The sequence below is a fragment of the Heloderma suspectum genome, chromosome 4, assembly GCF_057233095.1.
Source record: "Heloderma suspectum isolate Gila_16-S chromosome 4, 16-S_ref, whole genome shotgun sequence".
NCBI classification, from domain to species: Eukaryota; Metazoa; Chordata; class Lepidosauria; order Squamata; family Helodermatidae; genus Heloderma; species Heloderma suspectum.
This window is the reverse complement of record NC_139461.1, coordinates 288,636,583-288,662,054: the sequence shown is the minus strand read 5'-3', so window position 1 is coordinate 288,662,054 and position 25,472 is coordinate 288,636,583. Positions and strand designations below refer to the sequence as shown.

General features: G+C 44.1%; 1 protein-coding gene across 2 annotated transcripts in view; it reads left to right on the top strand.

Annotated features, from left to right (window-relative positions):
• NFATC2 (nuclear factor of activated T cells 2) overlaps nt 1-25,472 on the top strand; it is a 165,273-nt gene that overhangs the window by 82,290 nt on the left and 57,511 nt on the right. For both annotated transcript variants that reach the window (XM_084854161.1, XM_084854162.1), the window contains exon 7: nt 25,277-25,332. In XM_084854161.1, the coding sequence (XP_084710287.1) occupies nt 25,277-25,332 (56 nt within the window). The remainder of the gene's footprint in view (nt 1-25,276; nt 25,333-25,472) is intronic.

Genomic DNA, 25,472 nt, shown 5'->3' with positions numbered 1-25,472 from the left:
ATGGTGTGTACGACTCACTTTGTGTCTGTCAGCCAAGCTGTGGGCTGTTTCCCGAACTCCGGGCACTTTTTTGAGCATTTTTTGTTTTGCTGGGAAGGTTCAGCAATTTATTTATTTCTTTCTTTCTTTCTTTCTTTCTTTCTTTTCTATACTGCCCAATAGCTGGAGCTCTCTGGGCGGTTCACAAAAATTAAAACCAAACAACACACAATAAAACAAAACAAAATATATAAAACATTAAAACCACAGTAAACAATACAACCAGAATAAAACCTAGCAGCAATGTAGGGATTTAAAATACAGATTTAAAACAGCAAAGCTAAAAGTCTAAAGAGCTAAAATGTTAAAATGCCTGGGAAAATAAAAAGGTCTTCACCTGGCACCGGAAAGAATACAGTGTAGGTGCCAGATGTACCTCAATAGGGAGCTCATTTCACAGCCAGGGTGCCACAGCAGAGAAAGCCCTCCTCTTAGTTGCCACCCACCTCACTTCCTTTGGCAGGGGCTCACGGAGAAGGGCCTCTGAAGATGATCTTAACGTCCGAGCAGGCACATATGGGAGGAGGCGATCCTTCAGATAACCGGGCCCCAAGCTGTTAAGGGCTTTGAATATTAACAACAGCACTTTGAATCAGATCTGGAAATGGACTGGCAGCCAGTGCAGCTGAAAAAGTAGTGGCATAATATGACATTGTTGGCCAGTCCCTGTTAACAGTCTTGCTGCCCTATTTTGGACCAGCTGAAGTTTCCGGACCGTTTTCAAAGGCAGCCCCACATATAACGCATTGCAGTAATCCAGACGAGAAGTTATCAGAGCATGGATAACTGTAGTTAGGCTATCTCTGTCCAGATAAGGGCGTAGTTGGTATACCAGCCTAAGCTGATAAAAAGTGCTCCATGCCACTGAGTTCACCTGTGCCTCAAGTGACAGTTCTGGATCCAGGAGCACCCCCAAACTGCAAACGTGATTCTTTAGAGGGAGTGCAACCCCCTCCAGAACAGGTTGAATATCACCTAGCCGGGCAGACAAACCACCTGTTAACAGTAGCTCCGTCTTGTCTGGATTGAGTTTCAGTTTATTGGCCCTCATCCAGTCCATTACCGTGCCCAGGCACTGATTCAGAACAGCCACTGCCTCACCTGGGTTTGATGAGAAAGAGAGGTAGAGCTGGGTGTCATCCACATATTGATGGCACGTCAGCCCACACCTCCGGATAACCTCCCCCAGCGGTTTCATGTAGATGTTAAACAGCATGGGGGATAAAATGGAGCCCTGTGGAACCCCATGGCATAATTGCCATGGCACAGAGCAGTAATCACCCAGCACCACCTTGTGGAGTCGGCCTTCCAAGTAGGAGCGGAACCACTGCAGTGCAGTGCCTCCAACTCCCAACCCAGACAACCTATCCAGAAGGATACCATGGTCGATGGTATCGAAAGCCACTGAGAGGTCCAGGAGAATCAACAAGGTCGCACTCCCCCTGTCCCTCTCCCGGCAAAGGTCATCCCACAGGCCGACCAAGGCAGTTTCCATTCCAAAACCAGGCCTGAAGCCTGATTGAAATGGATCTAGATAATCCGTTTCATTCAAGAGTGCCTGGAGCTGTCCTGCAACCACCCATTCAAGCACCTTGCCCAAGAATTTACACAAATTTCTGAGCAGTTTGCATAAATTACAGCTGAATTTGTGCAAATCTCACAAATTCAGCCATAACTTGCATAATTTGCGCACATTTGGCTATAATTTGCACAAATTGCTCAGAAATTTGCACAAATTGCAGGACCTTCCCCTGCCCCGCCCCCTGGTGCAAAATTCCCAGAAAATCCGTGAACTGGCTTAACTTGCTGCAGATCGAGTCGGGCACTACAGCGGGAACCGAAATGAAGTCCGGGGGGGGGGGGGGCTGAACCTAGGAAAATTTGGCAAACTTCATGCCCCAAATGGAGTTCTCCAACCCTTAGGCAGAGCTAGAGGTCTAGCCAAGATACATTTCCAAACCTAGTCCTGCTCCTGTTACCCCAAACCAATCACAACCTCCAGGCCCTGAGAAGGAAGGGCCAGCACAAAACCTACATGCCTTTAAGACACGGGTGTGTGTGTGTCTATGTTTTCAAGGAGAGGCAGTGTGGTGTAGTGGTTAGAGTGTTGGACTGGGGAGACCTGGGTTCAAGTCCCCACTTGGCCATGAAAATCACTGGGTGACTTTGGCCAGTCACTGACTTTCGGCCTAACCTACATCACAGGGTTGTTGTGGGGATAAAATGGGGAACAGGAGGATCATGTATGCCACCTTGAGCTCCTTGGAGGAAATGGTGGGATATAAATGTAATTAATAAAGAAACTTGAAAGCACTCATTTACTTTAGCTTAGGGAGACGGAATCACTTCTAAATTGAATGAAGAAAGTAATGTTATATTCAAAGTTCCTGCTGTATCAGAGAGAGTGAGGGAGAGTTGTGTCAGCTGGACCTTAAGACTAAAAGTGCTGTAGGTGTAAGGTTGCAATATATCAAGCCTGCCCCATGAAAATAACTGACCCTTGCTATGTTGATTCGACCACACTACATATTAATGAGATCAGCAAGCAGCTTATAAAAAGGCATAGTCATTCTAAGCCTGGCACAGGAAATGGTGGAAGGAAGTGAACTCTGGGGGACTGGGAGTTTGCAAATTTGTGCTTTAGCTGCAACTGAATAAAGCAATTGTGTTTAAGGGACTAGTGTATGCACTGCACATGTAGTATGTTTATTTACACCATCTGTGGATGATGCATAGTGTGTTGAGTGCAGCCACTCACCCACTTTCCCAGGTGGTGGTGGTGGTAAGGGCGAGAGTAACAATTGCTTCTGAGTAAGTTACCCTTTTGGTCATGTCTGAATTCCTAAGATACTACATCAGTTCTCAAAAGACCGTGTGGTTTGGAGCGATGCCTAAATTCATTCTGAATTTTCACTACCCAGTGATCCTTGAGTTAACGAACATGTCTATTATTATTATTCAAATGGAAGCCAGTCTCCAACATTCTGTCGCACTCCTGTGTGACCAAGAAAAAGAACCCAGGGAAGACCTCTGCAGGGCTGTTAAGAGGAAACACAAGACAGTATTGTTAAAATGCTAATTTGGGGGACAAGCATGCTAGCTTAGTACTACTAATGACCATAGGCTTCATTCAGGCATAATGCCAAACCATAGTTTGGAACTATGGGAACTAGTCTAGGGCGCTCACGCTATCTTCTCCTTCCCACTCTACACAAGCCTTCTCCAACCTGGTGCCCTCCAGATGGGTTGCACTGCAGATGTGTCTCAGCACATCTGTAGGGCACAAGGTGGGGAAGGTTGCTCTGCACCATGGTTTCCAGTTCTGGTTTGTAGTCAAATGCTGGCTTGTGCAAATCACAATTTGCCTGCTTTTGGCAAAATATGAAATATGAACCAGAAAGTCCAGGTGGGAATTGGAGCAGAATTGATAGGGAGAAGGGAGAAAGAAGGTGAGGAGGGACCTTCCAAGCCCTAGGCTGATTCATGAACTCAAAATGATTCAGGTTTGGTGTGTAGACATGTGAGGTGCTTCATCCCACTAGTCCTTTCTACCCAGAATGCAGCGCTGCCTTTGGAGGCACTGCATATCCTTTCACTGTCAGTTCCTGCAGAGCAAAGGGATAGACCCCTGTGATAAATCATCTTCACAGACATTCATCTATTTGCTACGTTAGTGCAAGATGACCTCCTTGCAGTTTGATCTCCTCTCCTTATGGCTTACAATCCACCAACAAATATGCTTTTCAGTATAGAAAAAGCCCAGTTAGCAGTTTGCTCTTTAAATTGCCATTATTATTATTATTATTACTACTACTACTACTACTATTTTGCTTTTTTGGATAAAGTAGAAAGCTGCACAGGGGTGAATAATAATGAAGGTGCATCGATAATTTGATAGGATATCTCGTGCATTTCCCAACATCACTTCTTGTCCCCTCCAGAACTCATAAAGAAGGTTCTATTTCATCCTGGCATACAGTTGATCATTTTCTGCTGGTCCACCTGGGGTTTGTTTGTTTGTTATTAAGCCCTCCCAACTCATCTTGCCCTTAGAATTCTTCTACAAGTTCAAAACCCATCAGTAGTAAAGAAACAAACTAGCCATTTTTCTTTCTTTCCTATCTGATGATCATTTAAGGAATAGTTCATATAATAGTTGTTTACATTTCTAGTGACAGTGATAATGAAATTAGATTTAGGAAGGGTAAGTGAATAACTAGGTTGGAATCCACAAAATCCCCTGCTGTGCTGATGAACCTCCCCCACCCAGGGGAGTCAGTAGTCCCTCCCCACCCCCACCCCCAGTCGCTAGTTTGTGCGGAGTCAATACCCAGATTTATTTGGGTTTGAGAGAATGCACAACCCTGTTGTCCTGCAGCAAACCATTGGCGCTGCAAGAATTGGTCAGATTAGGCATAATAACAGTTTCCAGCCTGGGAATAGGACACCACGATCTCCTCACTTGCAGCTGTCAAGACTATCCTCACGAGGCATAGTAGGATTCTGTGATGGTTGCATAGCAGGTGGGCTCTGAGTTCCCTTTATATCGGGTATACCTGGGGATTATTATAGTACAGTTGTGCATAGACCCTACGTCTTGATGGTTGCATAGATTCTTAGGATTGGTGTTAAACTGAGAAAGAAATATCTAGATGTAATAAAACATTGGTGGGCTAATTGTGGCCATCCCAAGGTTGTGGCTTACGACCCCCACCAGCTCTCATCACTGGTTCTTCTGGCTAGGGTTGATGGGAGTTGTAGGCCACAACATCTGGAAGTCCACAGGCAGCCTGCCCCTGCTATAGAACATCTGAAAAGTGGTCCTGCCTTAATGCATTTTCCCCCATGTGTGTTATTCCAGTGCCACTTATGGTAGGGATGTAGCTGTCAATATTTGAGTGGGCTTTGTACTGCTAACTACTTTAAGGTTTTTTCAGACATAACTCCAAAACAGTTTGATGCTACAAGGGATGTCTGGATTTTGTTAAATCTGTCCTGTCTGTGTTTGTCAGGCATCTTTCATTCCGTCATCTGTTCATTGCCAGAATCAGTTTTTTGTATGACAATTTAATTTGTTTGCAAATGTGCATTTGCACCAATGTGCATTAGCCCCAATGTGCATTTCTGCAAACTGCCCCCCAAAGTTAAAAAATGGTCCACATGTCCGTGGACTCTAGGTGACTCCAAAAAAAATGGTCCGCTGCAGAATCCGCAGGTTGAATTCATAGAAATTTGAACTCATTTGGATCTGTTGCAGATTTCTCCAACTTCCCTAGGTGCTACATGAACAAGCCTCAGGCTTGTACCCTCTGTCCTGCTTCTCCTTCCAAAGAATGGTTAACAATTATGGTTTGCATATCATTTATAAAAATATAAGGAACATATTTATTTATATTAATGGCTTGCAGTCATCTGTAGGACACGAAAACCCTAGTCTATCCACACTTCTCTCCAACTCTGAAGTCACACTTTCTTATTCTGTTCTGTTTATATGCCACTACTCCAGATACTCTAGACTAGCATTCACCAGCCTGGTGCCCTCCAGATGTATTGGTCTACAACTCTCAGCATGACTGGCTGGGGGATGCTGGGAGTTGTAGTACAACACATCTGGAGGGCACCAGGTTGGGGAAGGCTGCTCTACATGCAAGGGAGGGTGCTCATACTCGCATGTGCCCACTTCCATGTTTCCACAACTTCTCTCCTCTCTACCCTGACCAGAAGAATTCCAAGGGAAAGGAGGTACCTTTTCCTTGAAAGATCCCATAGTCAGTATGGATGAAAACCATGCATTAAATCTTCAGTAAATTAGTCAACAGCTGTAGCAGCATTTTAAATGCAAATAATACAACTGGGGTACAATACATATAAGATGACATAAAATACTTGGGTCACATGGGTGGCATTGTTTGGCACCTGAAAGCCATTAAAACGTTTCTTAACCAATGGTTAAAAGAAAGCCAAGAGGCCCTGTGCAGTCTGCTCTTGTGCCTGTCAACAGTGTGGACTAGCAGAGGGTTTAGTGGAATACCCTGCTTGTCTGGACTGCAGGGTTTGAGAGTGCTGAAACAGCATTCCTGGTCCCTATATTTAGGCTATCTGGATTAGCTCCCAGAGTTGCTATATTCTTGGGCACAGCAGAATTATAGAGCTGTGGTATCCTGGGATGAGGAGATAAATGTAAACCAAGTATCCTCTGGAGTCCCATGCCGTATCATATGAAGAATGCTACCATAGCTGTGGATAGATGTAATGCTACGACACTAGACATTTGCTGAAAGCAGTGTGAGAATTTTTACCTTTACGGTGCAGCCTCTTGTTCGCTTGGCAGCAAGCAAAAGCATTCCTGTAATGCAGCCAGCAAATGTCAGATGGAGAATGGGGGAATCCCAGAAAAACATTGCAAAACAGGAGGGGGGTGTATATGAGACAAACACATAAGTACAGATCTTTTTCTTTTTTAAAAAAAAAGAGTGGCCGTGGAAACTGAGTTGCCATAGCTGAAAGAGAGTCACTGAGACAGGGTGGAATCCAGTGTTTTGGAAGGTCTCCCTGCATGACACATGGTTTTGGAATTTTGCAGCTGGTAAGCCCTCATTAACAAAGGCAACTACAACTGGCCTAGTTTCTCTGGCTTGCTTTCTACTACGGGGGCGCCTAGAAACAAGCCTGTCTGTGATTATCCAGCTTTTCAGTGTATTCGTTTAAAGACAGTGATTGCTTTTTAATGCATTTGTCTTGGAACGAACAAAAGGCAGAAGGAGAAAGAGCGAGAATCTTCTATCACCTGTCGAAAGCTAATTGATCACATTAAAAACCTGGCATAAGGAGTGGAATTCCCTATCCTCCCACTTAGTCATCGCATCCTGGTGTGACTCATTTTATTACACGGAGGTGCCCAGTGGTTTTTATTTTGAGTGGAGCTTTTGTTTCATGAAATATTTATGCGTTTTTCTTTATTTTTTTGCTAAGTATAATTCCATAAATTGGCAATATGACATTAGTTGAATAGATCTGGAGCTATGGTCAGCCCCTGCTGCTTCACAGCTTGGCTACTGGTGGTATGTTTTGTTGCAACTTGAATTGACTTTTTCAAACAATGGACTTGAGAAGAGAGTGGCTCTAAACTCATTCTCTTGGTGCAAAATGTCAGTGTCGGGGCGGGGCTACAACTCAGATGACTAACTCCCCTGGCACTTTCCCAACCAAAGCTTGACATGTATCTTTGGCCTCGATGAATCATCCTCGAGTTCTTTCTTGATCTAATGAAAGCATTGGCCGCAGCTCACCATCCAGCCAGGCTTAATTGGCTATAATGGACAGTCTCTTGACCCACAGTAATTGAACAAGCCCACCACAGAATTCAGTCTTTCTGAAGAATGAAAATGACCTGTTGGCTTCTGAGTGTCAAATTCTTTTGAGCTGCAATAGAAGGTTTCCTCAAATTACAGAATTACCCCCCTGTGTGATTAGTCACAGGGCAGGGAGGAGGATGCAGAAGAAAATAAGAATGGCCTTGCTTGATCAGTCCAAAATTCTGTGCAGTCCAGATCTCTTGCCTCCAACAGCCATCAGCCAGATGCTCCTGGAGAACTGAGAAAGCAGGGCATGATGGGTATAACCACCCACTGTTGCTTGACACTTGGCCCACTTCAAGCTTTAGTTGTGGGCAGCTGCTTTCATGGAACAATGGGTGGCTCTGGATAGGGATGCTCATCTGTATCAGCATCAAAAGAGGCGTTCAGTCAGTGCAATGGAGCCTGGATAAATGTTGCAATGAGGAGGTGCATCTGCATTGGTACTGGCTATGTGCACAGAAGGCTCATAAGGAAGATTCCTTATGCTGAGTCAGACCATTAGCTACTGGCCAAATTTGGCCCTTATTTTTGATCTTGAAGAATTTTTGCTGGTGTGAATCAGAGGAATTTCATCAGTTGCAATTGACATTTCTCTCTCAAAGATGACTGAAGTCTTGCTCATGCTTTGTGTTACCACATTATTGCCCTGATCCAGAAATCTTACATAGTATTGGGGGCAGTTGTGTGCATTTTTTTTTTACTCAAACAGCGCTCCATAACCAAAGAGTTTGATGCAATAATTTAGTGAGGGCTTCTCCATTATTTCAGTGGCAAAGGGCAGGCTACATGTGCCAAAGCTCCATGTGCACATCATTGCAGAGGTTCTGAGAAATACTAGGAGGTGAGGGCACTCTGGGGGAAAGGGCTTCAGTCTGCAGAGCAAAAGTGTTGACTCCTACAAACAGCTAGCTGAGGAATTTTCCTATGGTAGTTCAGGCCAGCCAACTGGTCCACCATTCAACTTTCTTGTCTCTATCATAATGTTGGTTTTACTTGCAAAGTGCTTTATGGTCTTCGTTATGGTTACCATCAGACCTGTTATGTGCAATAAATTACTATTATTCAGATTTTACAGATGAGGAACTGAAGCTGAGTGACAGGCTGCAAATATGTTTCATTTCATTAAACATCAGTTGGGAGTCTTGCCAGTGACTCTTGTGAGAGGTGGGTTGCACCCATAGTGGATTGTCCAGGGTCATACTGCAAAGGTGGTACTCCATAGTGGATTGTCCAGGGTCATACTGCATATTCCATGGCAAAGGTGGGAGTTGGATCTAGATTGGTCTCTCAGATTGAGTCTGGTTTGTATTGATTGGATCAGATGTGCTATTGGAAGCTGCAGTAGACTTTTTCTCCACAATCACTTAAGTAAATGTTACTTACTTTGGATATTTTATTTGACTGTCTGTCAAGTCTCTGCTGTGAAAACCTCAGAGTAAGCTTGTGAGAAATGAGAAGAGAATTTCCCAAACCTCGCAGTCTGTCCCCCACGCCAGCTCAGCTAAGCTGCGGCAGAAAATACGTTTTTACTGCCATTTCACAAGCCCATAGTAATGAGTAAGGGATCATGAGTAATGTGTACAGCTCAGCGGACCCTTTAATTGGCTAATTAAGCCAAACAACTCTGAGGGTACTGTAGCGGATCAAGCAAGATTTACCTAATGCAGACTGACATCTTGACTTCCCCTAGAGTTTGGCTCAAAACTTGTGGTCCGATCACAGCTCAGGCTAGACAGCATAGAATTACACTTTTCCTTAAAAAACTCCTTTATGCCTGTAGAGAGTGCTGACACCATCAGATCTGGGCCTGAAGCATAATTTCATATTAAGTCTTCTGGTGCCAAAACAGGACAAAACATGTCACTGTACTGTGGAGTTAGTTTTGCCCCAGTAAGGATGGTTTGACATGTATGCTTACCATGCTGCGGTCTGGATTCTTTCATACGCGTGGATGGTGTTTGCTCACCACACTTACAAGTGTGCTTATGTGTTCCAAGTACATATTCCAGTAATACGTGTCTCAAAGACAGATGTGAGGACCACACACACCAAATTCCTTAGCCTTTCAGGGCTCATCTACAGTATCAACGTATACTGGTTTTTATCATTCATTCATAAGAAGAGCCATGCTGGATCAAACCAAGGGTCCACCTAGTCCAGTAATCTGTTCACACAGTGGCCAACCAGCTGTTGCCCAGGGACCCATAAGCAGGGCATGAGCGCAACAGCACCCTCCCACCCATATTCCCCAGCATCTGGTGTACATAGGTGCACTGCCTCTGGTACTGCAGGTAGCACATAGGCATGAAGACTAGTAGCTATTGATAGTCTTTTCCTCCAGGAATTTGTCCAACCCCCTTTTAAAGCCATCCAAATTGGTGGCCGTCACTACATCCTGTGGTAGCAAATTCCTATAGTTCGACTATGTGCTGTGTGAAGAAGTCCTTCCTTCTGTCTGTCCTGAATCTCCCACCAATCTGCTTCATAGGATGAGCCCAGATTCTAGTATTTTGAGAGAGGGAGAAAAATGTCTCCCTATCCACAGGCTCCACACCATGCATAATTTTGTAAGCCTCTATCATGTTTTCCCTTACCCTCCTTTTTTCCCAGCTAAATGATCCCAGCTGTTGTAACCTTATAGGGGAGATGCTCCAGCCCCTTGATAATTTTAGTTGCCCTTTTCTGCACTTTTTCCAACTCTACGATACCTTTTTTTAGGTATGGTGACCAGAACTGTACACAGTATTCCAAGTGTGGCCGCACCATAGATTTGTATAAAGACAGTATGATATTTGCAGTTTTATTCTCAATTCCTTTTCTAATTATGCCTAACATGGAGTTTGCCGTTTTTACAGTGGCCGCACACTGGGTTAACATCTTCATTGAGCTGTCCACCACAACTCCAAGATCTCTTTCCTGGTCAGTCACTGCTAGCTCAGATCATCCTACCAGGCTGTACTTGAAGCTGGGATTTTTTGCCCCAACGTGCATCACATTCATTCATTCATTCATTCATTATATTTATACCCCACTTTTCAGCTAAGATTGGCTCCCAAATTGGTTTACCAGTACAATCCACGCAAAGGTACAACATAACAGGCATATATTGGAAGTCTCTTCTGGTCCCTGGTAGTTGATGGCATAGTCTAGGTTTCAAAAGGAGGACGCAGAAGGAGCTGCAGAGGGACACAGGGTCTGGCCAGTGCAAAGGTGAATAGCTATAATAAATGAATATGGTATGGCTTTATTGAATTATTATAAATACTAGGGACCCGTTACCATCATCCATATAATTAGTCCCATGGCTTATCACTGCCATTTACCTCTCACCATGAACATCCACCCTGTTTTTCATGGTCCCTCTTGCTCCTGGCCAAAGTCTGAGAAAGACCATGAACCACCACCACTCCTAGTCCAGGGTGAGGAGGAATTTGAGATGGCCCAAATTCTGGATTCTGGGGAGTGTCGCCTGTACTTGGTGGACTGGAAGGGGTATGGACCAGAGGAACGATCCTGGGAGTCTGTGGAAGACGTCCATGCTGTCACCCTGCTGCATTGGTTTCACCAAGCTCAGATCTGGGTGGCAGCCTGGGTGAATGGGTGGGGGATTGTGTCATGGCCCCAGCCTTGAGCTCAGAGTGACAGGAGGATAAGCCTGGCCAAGTCGGCGATTGCTGTATCACCAGCTGGGCAAACTGGATCAGGTTCCTGATACTGGACCTGAGGCTTGTGGTCAGGAACTTGCAGAAACTGAGCAAGGGTCTTTGTGGATGCCTTTCTGTGAGCCCAAAAATGCACCTGAGGAGTCAAGTATCCCCACCCTTCACTGAGCCTGTCCAATGGTTCAGGGGGTGCTCCAGGCAGGAGGCCGCAGAAAGGAGGAGAAGTTTGCAATTCACTTAGCATTGCATTTGTGCGACCCTGATTATTTCAGTGAAGGATTAACAGGAGTTGTGCTTGTCAGATTACACGTTTTGGCCATTGATGCAATGAACAGGGACAAACCAGTTGCTGCATGTGGATACCCTCCCCCAGCAGCCTGGCTTGTTGAACTGTTCTGACCCCTCCCCAAGTAGCAACACCAGCATGTCTGTTCCTGCATTCATCCCTTCTTTACCCCTTTAATAAAATACAAAAAAGAAAGAAAGGAGAAGTTCCCATCTTCAGGCCCAGGGGTGGGTCCTTTAAGGATTTACACCAAGGCTGGGCAATTTGTGGCTCTCCAGCTATTGTTGGACTGCAAGTCCCATCATCCCTCACCAGTGGCTATGCTGGCTAAGGCTGTTGGGAGCTGCAGTCCAACAACATCTAGAGGACCACAAGTTGCCCATCCCTGATTTATACTCTTCAGGCAGTGGGGTGAAGCTTGGGAGGGGAAGACTTTATGTATTTCCTTTAGAGCTCTTGCAGACATGGTGGTGGTGGTGGTAGTATTTGGAGGGGGAGGGGGAGGAGAAGGGGCCACCACACACAGGCAGGTATGGTTTTCCATTTTATCTGTCTCTATTTGGGGACTTCCACACAGTGGTGCAGTTAAGTAATTTTAGATGCTGGAGTTAATGGTCTTATGCCTCTGCCCCCTTTAGACGGGAATGTGTATTTCTTCACTTACTTCAAAATGTGACAAGCCAGCCCTGCAGCATTTGGGGATCCTACTACTAACTCTCATGAGAGGGGTCCCTGGGCATCTGCCTCAAAGCCTTGCCCTGATGGCACCACTGCTTTTCACTGGGGTGGGGAGTGGGGGTTATGTCTTGGCTGCACTTGGTGTACCCGTGATCAGCAAGCCCATAAACAACTTGCCCTGATCCACTCAACAGCCTTCCAGGGAAATCTGAGGTATGAACTGATGTAGTAAGGTCCACACAAAGGAAGGGACCATGTTGGTATGAGAGAGATTAGACTGTATGTTGGTTTCTTGGAACTTCTTCCTGCACTGACCGTTTTATACAAAAGGAAAGAGGGGAAACCAAACTGGGGGATGTCGGGAAGTCTGTGCAAATATACCTGTCATCTAACTCCGTAAGTCAGTTGCACATAGATTGCAGATTAATTTGTAGTAGGGCTCTCTTGAGGTTACTGCCTCTGCCCCCCAGTTCAGCAATTTATATCCCACCTTAATCACAGGTTGCTAAGTGGCTCACAACAAAATATAATAATCTGAATAATCTGAAACAGGCAGCTGGCTATCAACAATGCCAAAATTTAAAACTAGCAATAAAACTGTTATAAATTTTCTGCTGTTTTCTTCCAAGCAGCAGCTCAGTAGTAGCTAGAAGGTAAAGTATAACACCACACCATAATAACAACAGCAATCTGTCATCTCTCTTAAAAAATATTCTTGAAAGTGGTGTGCCTTCCACGCCCCACCCTTTAAAATCAATAATGTCAAGTGAGTTTGTACCACCTCAAGGACTGAGTTCCATAGCCTTAAGCCAACCACAGAGAAGCCTGTTTTACACCCCATTGCTGTTATCTGTTTCAGAGATGGTGTTTTTAATAGAGTCCCTCTAAGATAAACAAATCTTAATAGGCAGTCCAGAGCAAGGTTTGAGTGTGGACTTTGTAGGAAGAGCTCTCACTTGAGATTTGTCGGTCCTAAGCCTTGAAAAATGTTAAAGGGCCTGGAAGTTAATTGAATACCAGCATGAATAATATTTGAAGCATTACGAAAAAGAGAGTTCCTCTGAGTATGTGCAGGTTGCATTTCTATCACTGCTCATAACTGAAACCAATCCAGGCACTTCTGGGATTAGAGAAGAAGACTTCCATTCAAAAGTTGAATATCAGACTAGAACCAGGGAGAACTGAGGTCAAATACCAGCTCAGCCTCAAAAGTCACTATGCCTCAACCCAACCTACCTCACAGGCTTGTTGGGAGGATAAAATGGGAGAGGAGAGAATCATGCACGCTACCCCATGTTTCTTGAAGGAAGGTTGAGATAATATCTATTTATACATACATAGTACTCATATGCCGCTTGATATTGTAAGATCTCTAAGCAGTTTACTTAATATTAGAAAGGACTAGATGCACACGTATTTCACTTTTATGTAGCTATCCCAGTCTTCCTTCTCCTTAAAAATGGCAAATAATAGGCACTGCTATGGAATCTGATGGATTCCTGAATGCTGGGGGATTTTGCAGTACCCAGACCTAGCAATTCTGCTGATTTCCTTGTCATGCTATGGAATGATGAGGTGTGACAGGCCATCAACACAATTGCTCCTGAGTGCCCCCTCTGGTAGTGTGGAGTTCGGATGGCCCCTCAGTTTACCAGGGAGCTTTGGACAGTGAAACAGACCAGCGGATGGCTGGAGCACAAGTGATGTAAGACTCTTTGAGAGGGTGACTGAACATGCATGAGAGCACATAATCGTGCCTACTGTATGATAGTGAAGGCTTACTTTGTTACCGTCATCACATCCTCGAATAATCATGCCACCGAGCTCTTCTGGATGGTTCAGGTGTTGCATTCACTGACCGTAGCAAATCTAGTATTGGAGCTTTTGGAGGCCTACGGTGATGAGTTTGCCAAACATTTGGGGGATAAAATTGCTCACCTTCATGGCAACTTAAGCACCATAATAGTTACAGCGTCTGTTGAGGTGTCCAGTACATCATCTTGTGGGATCTGTTTCAGTTTTTGAAGTCTGAAGAGGTGGACAAGACACTTGCATCTGTGTGACCCACCACATGCTTTCTTGACCATTGCCTGTCATGGCTTCTTTGAGCTAGCCACGGGGACAGACGAGTTAGATCAGGGGAGTGGTGAATGCATCATTGTGTGATGGTGTGGTCTCTGCTGCCCTGAAGGAAGTGATGGTGCGACCATTCCTGAAAACACCCTCCCTAGATCCAGAGATCTGTCCTAACTATTGTCCAGTCACAAATATACCCTTTTTGGGGTAAGGTGCTCAAGAGAGTGGTGGTGTCTCAGCTGCAGGCACTGTTAGATGAAACTGATTATCTCGATCCATTCCAGTCTGGGTTCAGGCCTGACTTCGGGATGGAATCAGCCTTGGTCAACTGGATGGATGAGGGAGAGAAAGAGCATGACCCTGTCACTTCTTCTCAATCTGTCAGTGTTTTTCATACTATTGAACATAGTATCCACCTGGACTGGCTCCATGAGTTAGGAGTTGGGGCACTGTTTTTCGGTTGTAGGGAATAACATTGGGTGACTATGCCTCAGCCTCCTGGCAGTTGAAATGTGGAGTACCACAGGGCGCTATTTTATCCCCAATGTTGTTTAAAATTTATACGAAGCCATTGGGAGTGCTCATTAGGATATTTGGGGCAGCTCTATTTTTCTGTGACATCTGAATCAGGAGTAGGGATATATTAAAAATTCATTTTAGATCATTGTTGATCAGGATTTACCTAGTTCACACCTCCCGGACTAAAAACAGACTTGAGGTCAATCTGCTGTCAAAGTCTGTACATTTCCAAGTTTGCAATGTGATTCACAGACCACAAGAATGCATTGGACAGCGTGTGTACATTTAAAAAATGCAAATAAAAATTACATACGTTTGAAAAATGTGCACAGACTTTAATCAATGGGAGAAGAATGCGTACATTTCAAAGATGTGCACAATTGATGTGTATGAGCTCCAGGGTGGCATTTGGAGAACAGGTATATAGTTTGGTGATGTCCTGGATCCATCTTTGTCTCAGTGGGCTAGAGCACCTATTGTCAGTCTTGGTTGGTGCATCAACTACACCCATTCCTGGATAGGGATAGCCTAGCCACGGTGATCCATACACTGGTAACTGCACAATTAGACTACTATAATGTACTCTATTTTGGTTGCCCTTGTGCCTGGTTTTGAAGCTGTTGCTACTGCAGAACACAGCAGCGAAGATATTATATTTTTATTTTTAATGTGAACCGCTTAGGGATTTTAGTACATTAAACGGTATAAAAGTATTATAAATAAATAATAGAGGGGAAACCATCCTTTTTCCCTTAACAAACAAACACTGATTTCTTATATTTCTAGCCTTGTCTGCTTTGCCATAAACTCACAGCAGGTCTAATATTTAGAGATGTTAAGGGAAAGGCAAATATTGACTATCTAAAATTAAGGCTTGTACACTCAAGATTATAAGAGCAAAGCAGTGAGACAGATGGAGCATGATATATAAGCAGAAAGGTCAGTACAATTGCTGTGAGATGTTTACTGTTTCATATAAAGGGTACCGTGTTTAAAAAACCAGAATTGTCCCCGGTGATGGATTTGCCAGGGAAATATTTGCCCCCTGGGCATATGGACACATCTGTGCAGAATTGTCTGTCATCGTCATCAAAGTGTTCAACCATAAATAAATGAAACACTTAATAGTGAAGGGGGAACATTCATTTTGCCTGTCTTCCCCACCACCACCAACTTCACAACATACACCCCCCTCCTGTAGACTTTGGAGTTAGTCTAAAATATCATCTGGTTATACTTAACATTTTAGATTCACAAGGTTTTATTAGTGCCGTCCCAGTGGTTTGGTCACTAAATGAAATCAAATGTTTCTGTGGCTTTAGCATGATTCGCTGGTCTCTTGAGTACTGAATGTGATTTTGCAAACTGTGCCCAGTTTGCGTTAGATCAGTGTTTATTGATTGCACTTGTAAAGCTTAGTCTCCACATGCAACAGACTAAGCTGGCAATGAGGTGGTAGAGTCCTGGTGCGATGGAGTGGACTGTACCACTGTAGACTGCAGTTGTGTTTAATGTTTTAATGCTCCCTCATGTAAAATGTTTCAAATGTTTTAATGCTCCCTTGTGTAAAAACTCCCTGTAAGAACAAAACTTGCACAGCAGGCTCACATGGTTGAACACCCTTGCTTAGCATTCTCAGGAGATTCTCTGAGATTGAATTTGGCTCTTGGGCTGAAAGAGGTTCAACACCCGTGTCCTACATCTATTCAAAAGCAAGCAGATGGGCTAGAGACAAGCAGGTTAGAAGGAGGTGAGGTAGAAAGCCAATGTCACGAGGTGCAGCAGCCTGCCCCAGCAGAGAGCAGCCCAGATTGAGGAAAGGCACCAGGACTCTATATTATTTATTTATGCATTTATTTATTCAATTTACAACCCGCCTATATACAAAATACTCTAGGCGGCATACAGAGTTAAAAACAAAATTTCGCACACAAAACACAAACAAAAAAACAGTACAGCCTAGAAACAGTATGTAACAATTAGCAAAGAGAAATAAGGATTCTAAAAAGGGAAGGCCTGCTGGAATAGAAGAGATGTTAATTCCTGCTTTAAAATATTCAAAGAGATCAGCAGGTGCATTTCAACCGGCAGGTCATTCCACAGCTGAGGGGCGGCAAAGGAAAAGGTCCTCTGCCATGTGGTTGCCAGTCTCACATTAGGCAGCCGCAGCAGATAGCCCTCAGAGGACCTTAGGTGGTGGACTGGGATGTAGGGGAGGAGGCGCTCCCTAAGGTACCTTGGACCTATACCATGTAAGGCCTTAAAGGTAAGAACCAGCACTTCATATTTTTCCCCGAAGCAAATTGGAAGCCAGTGTAAAGATTTCAAAACTGGTATAATATGGTCTCCGCAGGATGTCCCGGAGATCAACCTGGCTGCCATATTTTATTCCAGTCAGAGTTGCTGAACTAGATAAACAGGCAGCCCCAAGGACAACACATTACAGAAATCAAGCCTATAGGTTACCAGTGTTATTAGGTCCACATGTTTCAGAAACAGGCAAAGCTGGTGTATGAGCTGAAGCTGATACCAGGTGCTTTTCACCATCACCTCCACCTGCGGTGCCAGGAACAGGGTCGGGTCAAGAAGCTTATCTAGCAGTATCACCAAATTGGCCCTCTGGAGACAGCTGAGCTTCCAGGTTAGGTTAGGTTCCACAGCATCAGGAACTGCTGTGGCAAACCTTTGGCTGCAGTGGCCAGCAATTTTCTCTTCCAACCAGCAACCCTGCATGGCTCTTTGCCCTTCTGTATAACTAGCAGAAGGAGAATAAATGGTTGCAGAATCCAGCTCTTGGCACAGAACGATGCTAACTGCATCATGATGATGATGATGGATTCAACCGTGTCCAGTGCTTGTTAGCACAATGAGATCCTCCTCCTCCTCCTCCTCCTCATTATTAACATCATTATTCTTATTATTGAAGCACAGAATATACCTGGGCTTAAATGTCTGCCCAATGTTTGGTCTGTTGCTTTGTCGTCTAGGTCACCTTGACTTGGCTGATTGTGTGTGACAGCACTGTAATTAACCTGTTTAGAAAGCTGACTGTTCGCTTGAGATGTTCAGCTGCTGTGCTTGCCCAGGGTGGTTGGCTAATGATGCATCAATACACTGCATCTGGAAACTGTACATGTTAGCTGACTTCAGAAACAATGGAGTACTTTGTGCCTGTAGAAAACCCTCTTGGGAAAGGGCAGGGGTGTAAACTGCAACCACCCCAGGGGTAGTCCCAGAGGACCTTCTGACTCAGACACATCTGAGTCATCACTCCTCCTCTACCTCTCTCTTCCCCCCACCCTGAATCCCAAGGGACAATTATTTTATTGCAAGCTTCTAGCAATACAGAAATGGCTTGCATGATTTTTCATTGGACTGGTTATTCTGACTCGTAAAACTGTCTCTAGACCTCGTCCTTAAGGAAGGTCCCAAGTGCCATAAATATCTTTGTGAATCAGGTGTGGCTTGCAGCTCATAACCATCCTGCAGGGACAGGAGAAATTGCGCCTACATAACGTCATCCCACAGAAGAATTAAAGAAACTGAAGTATCAACTAAGGAGTCAGCCCTGTCAAAGTCCCACAGCAATGTAACAGTGGCTCCCAGTGAGGTTGTGTGCTCCCATTTCCTCTTGCTTCTCCCCTCTCTGGAGCAAATTCTCTGTCTGTCTGTGTGTGTGTCTCTCCCCCCCCCCCCCCCACGCACACACCACTTTCTTTGGCCCTAGTTATCAGAAACAACAAATAAGATAGTAAGATTGTATGTGGGCTGTATCACTTCAGACTGCAGGCGGGGGCCTACAACACATGATGTAAGTAATTTAGCATTTGGGGGCAAGGTAATCGAGAAGGCGGTGTCTATTCAACTCCAAGCAGTCTTGGTGAAACTGATTACCTGGATGCATTTCAAACCAGCTTCAGAGCACAATACGGAGTTGACACTGCCACGGTTGCCTTCGTGGATGATCTTTGCCTGGGAATCGATAAGGAGAGTGCATCCCTGTTGATTCTTTTGGTTCTCTCAGTGGCATTCAATACCATCGACCATGGTATCCTTCTGGATTGCCTGAGGGAGCTGGGGGTTGGGGGCACTGCTCTGCCGTAGTTCTGCTCCTTTCTCTCAGGACCGTTCCAGATGGTGTCGCTCAGGGATAGTTGTTCCTCAAAAAAGGAACTGTCATGTGGAGTCCCTCAGGGCTCCATCCTATCCCCGATGCTGTTTAATATCTACATGAAACCACTGAGAGAGATCATCAGGAAGTTTTGGGCTGGGTGTTATCAGTATGCTGATGACACCCAGATCCATTTCCCTTAACATCTTTATCCAAGGAAGGTATGATTCCTCTGAATTACTGCATGAAGTCAGTAATGGGCTGGATGAGGGAGAACAAGCTGAAGTTGAATCCAGGCAAGACAGAGGTGCTCATCGTGAAGGGTCCTAATCCAGGTATTTAGGTATGTCAACCAGTTCTGGATGGGGTTGCGCTCCCCCTGAAGGAGCAAGTTCGTTGCTTGAGGGTGCTTCTTGACCCAACCCTGCTTTTGGCACCCCAGGTGGAGGCAACAGTGAGAAGTGCCTGTTACCAACTTTGGCTGATATGCCAGCTATGCCCATTCCTGGAACATGTGGACCTGGTAACGGTGGTGCAAACGCTGGTAACCTCTAGGCTTGATTTCTGTAATGCGCTGTACTTGGGGCTGCCTCTATATTTAGTTCAGAAACTTCAGCTGGTACATAATATGGTAGCCAGGTTGGTCTCTGGGACATCCCGTGGAGACCATATTGTTGTTGTTCAGTCATTAAGTCATGTCCGACTCTTCATGACCCCATGGACCATAGCACGCCAGGCCTTCCTGTCCTGCGTTCTCTCCCGGAGTGTGCTCAAGTCCATATTCATTGCATCGGTGATGCTATCTAGCCATCTCATCCTCTGCCGCCCCCTTCTTCTTCTGCTTTCAATCTTTTCCAGCATCAGGGTCTTTTCCAGTGACTTTTCTCTTCGCATTAGGTGGCCAAAATATTTGAGCTTCAGTTTCAGTATCTGTCCTTCCAATGAGCACTCAGGGTTGATTCCCTTTAGGATTGACTGATTTGACCTCCTTGCAGTCCAGGGGGCTCGTAAGAGTCTTCTCCAGTACCACAGTTTGAAAGCATCAATTCTTCGGCGCTCAGCCTTCCTTGTAGTCCAACTCTCAAAGCCATACATTACTACTGGGAAAACCATAGCTTTGATTAGATGGACCTTTGTCGGCAAGGTGATGTCTCTGCTTCTTACTATGCTGTCTAGGTTTGCCATAGCTTTCCTCCCAAGGAGCAAGCGTCTTTTAATGTCATGGCTACAGTCACCATCTGCGGTGATCTTGGAGCCCAAGAAAATAAAATCTGTCACTGCTTCCATTTCTTCCCCTTCTATATGCCAGGAAGTGATGGGGCCAGATGCCATGATCTTAGTTTTTTTAATGTTGAGCTTCAAACCAGCTTTTGCACTCTCCACTTTCACCCTCAACAAGAGGCTCTTTAGATCCTCTTTGCTTTCTGCCATTAGGGTGGTATCTGAGGTTGTTGATAATTCTGCGTATCTGAGGTTGTTGATAATTCTCCCGGCAATCTTAATTCCGACCTGTGATTCATCCAACCCGGCGTTTCTCATGGTATACTCTGCATATAAGTTAAATAAGCAGGGCGACAATATGCAGCCTTGTCGTACTTCTTTCCCAATTTTGAACCAATCGGTTGTTCCATGTCTGGTTCTTACTGTTGCTTCTTGGCCCTCGTACAGATTTCTCAGGAGACAGGTTATTGTTGTTGTTGTTGTTGTTGTTGTTATTATATTTATATCCCGCCTTTTTCCCAATACTGGGACTCAGGTAAGGTGGTCTGGTACTCCCATCTGTTTCAGAATTTGCCACAGTTTGTTGTGATCCACACAATTAAAGGCTTTAGCGTAGTCAATGAAGCAGAAATAGTCATTTTTCTGGAATTCTCTTGCTTTCTCCATGATCCAGCGAATGTTGGCAATTTGATCTCTAGTTCCTCTGCCTCTTCGAAACTCAGCTTGTGCTTCCGGTAGTTCTCGGTTCACATACTGCTGAAGCCTAGCTTGTAGGATTTTGAGCATAACCTTGCTGGCATGTGGAATGAGCGCAATTGTACGGTAGTTTGAACACTCTTTGGCGTTGCCCTTCTTTGGAATTGGAATGTAAACTGACCTTTTCCAGTCTTGTGGCCACTGTTAAGTGTTCCAAATTTGTTGGCATATTGAGTGCAGCACTTTAACAGCATCATCTTTTAGGATTTTAAATAGCTCAGCTGGAATACTGTCATCTCCACTAGCTTTGTTGTTAGTAATGCTTCCTAAGGCCCACTTGACTTCACTCTCGAGGATGTCCGGCTCAAGTTCAGTGACCGCACTATCATGGCTATCAGGGACATTCAGATCTTTCCTGTATAGTTCTTCTGTGTATTCTTTCCACCTCCTCTTAATCTCATCTGCTTCTGTTAGGTCCCTGCCTTCTTTGTCCTTTATCATGCCCGTCTTTGCACAAAACATTCCCTTGAGATCTCCGATTTTCTTGAAAAGATCTCTAGTCTTTCCCATTCTATTGTTTTCCTCGATTTCTTTGCATTGTTCATTTAAGAAGGCCTTCTTGTCTCTCCTTGCTATTCTCTGGAACTCTGCATTCAGTTGGGTATATCTTCCCCTTTCTCCCTTGCTTTTTGCTTCCCTTCTTTCCTCAGCTACTTGTAAAGCCTCCTCAGACAGCCACTTTGCTTTCTTGCATTTCTTTTTCTTTGCGATGCATTTAGTTGCTGCCTCCTGAACATTGTTACGGACCTCCGTCCATAGTTCCTCAGCCACTCTGTCTATCAGGTCTAATCCCTGAAATCTATTCCTCACCTCCACTGTATATTAATCAGGGATATGATTTAGGTCATACCTGAATGGTTTAGTGTTTTTCCCTACGTTCTTCAATTTAAGCCAAAATTTTGCAAGAAGCAGCTCATGATCTGAGCCACAGTCAGCTCCAGGTCTTGTTTTGACTGACTGTATGGAGCTTCTCCATCTTTGGCTGCAAAGGACATAATCCATCTGATTTCGATATTGACCATCTGTCCATGTGTAGAGTCGCCTCTTGTGCTGTTGGAAAAGAGTGCTTGCTATGATCAGCATGTTCTCTTGGCAAAATTCTATTAGCCTTTGTCCTGCTTCATTTTGTACACCAAGGCCATGCTTGCCTGTTATCCCGGTGATTTCTTGTCTTCCTACTTTAGCATTCCAATCCCCTATGATGAAGAGGACATCTTTTTTTGGTGTTAGTTCTAGAAGGTATTGTAGGTCTTCATAGAACCGATCAACCTCAGCTTCTTCGGCATCAGTGGTTGGGGCATAGACTTGAATTACTGTGACGTTGAATGGTTTGCCTTGGATTCGTACTGAGATCATTCTATCATTTTTGAGATTGTACCCCGGTACTGCTTTTCCCACCCTTTTATTGACTATGAGTGCTACTCCATTTCTTCTAAGAGATTCTTGCCCACAGTAGTAGATATGATGGTCACCTGAATTAAATTCGCCCATGCTTGTCCATTTGAGTTCGCTGATTCCCAAGATCTCGATGTTCAATCTTGCCATCTCACATTTTATCACCTCCAGCTTACCTTGATTCATTGATCTTACATTCCAGGTTCCTAAACAATATTGTTCTTTACAGCATTGGATTTTCTTTTCACCACCAGACACATCCACAGCTGAGTGTCCTTTTGGCTTTGGCCCAGCCGCTTCACTCTTTCTGGAGCTACTTGGAAATACCCTCTGCTCTTCCCCAGTAGTATATTGGACACCTTCTGACCTGAGGGGCTCATCTTCCGGCGTCATATCTTTTAGCCTTGAGATACGTTCCATGGGGTTTTCTTGGCAAGAATACTGGAGTGGGTTGCCATTTCCTTCTTCAGTGGACCACATTTTGTCAGAACTCTCTGCCATGACCTGTCCGTCTTGGGTTGCCCTGTACGGCATAGCTTATGGCTTCACTGAGTTACGCAAGCCCCTTCGCCACAACAAGGCAGTGATCCATGAAGGGGGGCTCCATCTTACCTTGTATGTTTACCAGAGGGGAAGTCAACATGTCAGAATCTGTTTTGCACCACCTTCCATTTAATAATTTCTAATGAGGAGGCAGTTCACACATAATCCTATATGTAAATGACTGATAAGTCATTGAGTGGTTTACCTGCATGTATAAATCAACTCTAAGGGCAAAATTAGAGGTGATGATAAATGCATCACTTGAAATGCTGTGCTGGTTTTTTAAATTGTTAATAGTCGGGTGGGGTGGGGTGAGATGGGGGCTTTTCATTGTGACTGCAGCATACAGGCAAAGAGTTAACTCTTTCCTCCCCCACATTGGTCCTGATGAAAATCCGCACATACATTGGCTATTAGTCCTGGCAGGCTTCCTCCCATAGGTGCCTATGGGAGCATGCTTTCCAGGGCTAATAGCTGCCACAGGGAGAGGCTGTTTCAATTGGGAACGCAGCAGGGGAGGAATGGATTAACCTCCCTCTTCATGTGCTGTGTGGTTCCTGACAAAAATTAGCCTGCCCCCACAGGAACTATTAGTTTTAAAAACAATCATGGCACTTCAAGTGACGTGTTTAGCATTACATCTAGTTTGACCTGTATGGCGTAATCCTATACATGTCTGCTCAGAAGTATGTTCTACTGAATTCTGTGGGGCTTACTCCCAGATGAGTGGGTATATGATTGTATGCACACATAATTTTCATGATTTTGAAATCAGTGAGCTAGGTGGAAAATGCTGGATTTAGACATAGGAGTTTTTAGTTGAACTCAATGTTTAGCTGTACACTTACCCTATAGTAACACTATGCAATTAATTGTACCTTTTAATTCCAATTTCTGCATTTGCTTTATGTTGAAATCTAAATTATTTTCTATAGCATACAGTACTACAATTCACAGTTCAATGTGTGGCAGTGATACCCTAAATATGTTGACATGTTGGTTAATGGAGAGATTAGGGATGTATGGATTTTATTAAATCTGTTCCATCTGTGTTTTGTGCATTGTAAGGTGTCTTTCATTCTGTCATCCGATCATTGATGGAATTGAGGTTTTTTAAAAAAACAATTTTAAACATTTTTTTTCTGTTCTACTTGTGCAAATTCACATTCACAATTCCCCCCCCCCATTGGAAAACAAGTCTGTGGAATCCACGTGACTTGGAAAAAGCCAGTCCACTACAGAATCCATATGTCAGACTCATAGAAATCTGAAATCATTTGAATCCATTGCTCATTTCTCCAACATCCCTAGTTGGGATAATGCCTGCATTATCAAGTAACCTATATGTAATCAAGCATTACCTATTTGTTTGCTTATTATTTGGTTGTACTTGGTTTGTGATCTCTGGACACTGTACAATGGCAAAACCAAAACAACATATACAGTTGGTTCATCAGGATTTATATTTTTCCCTTTTAATTGCCATTTGATGCATGCAAAATAAAAAATAATTGCCCAGGCAATAGCATTGTTGAGAAAGACCAAAAGGTTTGAATGAGCTGCAACTTAAATATGAAGAAGAAATTACAAAAAGAAAAAAAAGGCCTTTCATGGGAGTGCTGATAGAATCAAGTGTGGAAGTGGTGATTTTCCATTCCATTCAGCGCTAAGCCAGCTTTGCCGGAGTATACCTGGGTACAATCCAAGGAAGTTTAAGCATGCTTCAAGTGCCAGTGAAATGGCTGTATAAGTTTTGCACTGGCTGTAATATGCTGACAAAGTAGAGAGGAAGGAAAGAAACTGGTGTAAGGTCTTAAGAGTAACAAGGAAAGGCTGAAAAGGAACTAGGAAAGTTTTAGCTCAAGGAAGAGGCTAAAGTTTGTGGGAATGTAATAACATTTTAAAAATTTGTTAAATGGCAATGCAAAGCATGATCCTTATCAGATTTTTCCCCCTCTGTGCCAGTTGAGACAGTTGATCAAGACATGGTGGATGTAAACACCATTTGGAAAGACAGTGACTGGGGTAGGAGAAGCATTTGCTACTGGACAAATTTGCAAAGCCAGGCATGAATAGCAAATATCCGGCCGGCATGCTTCTAGTTTTATCAGTTCTGGATAATAAAAAGGGAATGCTTAGGATGACTATTAAAGTCCTTAAAAAATGCTACTACTTTTCAAAAGTCAAACACTTTTACAGCTGAACAGGAAGTTGGAGCTGGTGTGTTGTAGAGGCTAAGAAACCACAATCTTATGCATGTTTCCTCAGAAGTAAATCCCATTGTGTTATGGGGCATACTTTCAGGTAGATGAGCATAGGACTGCAGCCTGAATCTGGAATTCTCCCATTTGAATCTTCCCTTTGCCATGAACTCACTGGGTGGCCCTAGGAAAGCTACTATACTCTCAGCCTTAGTGTCCCATCTGTAGGATGGGGAATAATAATAACTACCTAACTTACAGAGTTCTTGTAAGAATTACAACAAGATAACATAGGCAATGCACTGTGGACACTTGAAAGCACCATAGTGTGGCTGGAGGAGGTGAGGAGAACTTGATGATTTTATCTATATGTGTCTTCCATACATTCTGGAATGCAGTTTTCATGTATGACTTTATTTTTTTTTTCTCAGATGGGCAACAGATTTGGGAAATGGAGGCCACAGTGGATAAAGATAAGAGCCAACCTGTAAGTAGTTATCAGCACTTTCTTCACACAAAGGCTGTACTGCAGCACAGAACTGGGAGCACTGGTAAACTCATTGACATCAATGGGTTTCTTCTGTTTACTTCTTTAGAATATTTGTAGTTTGCTTTTTAACAAATAGT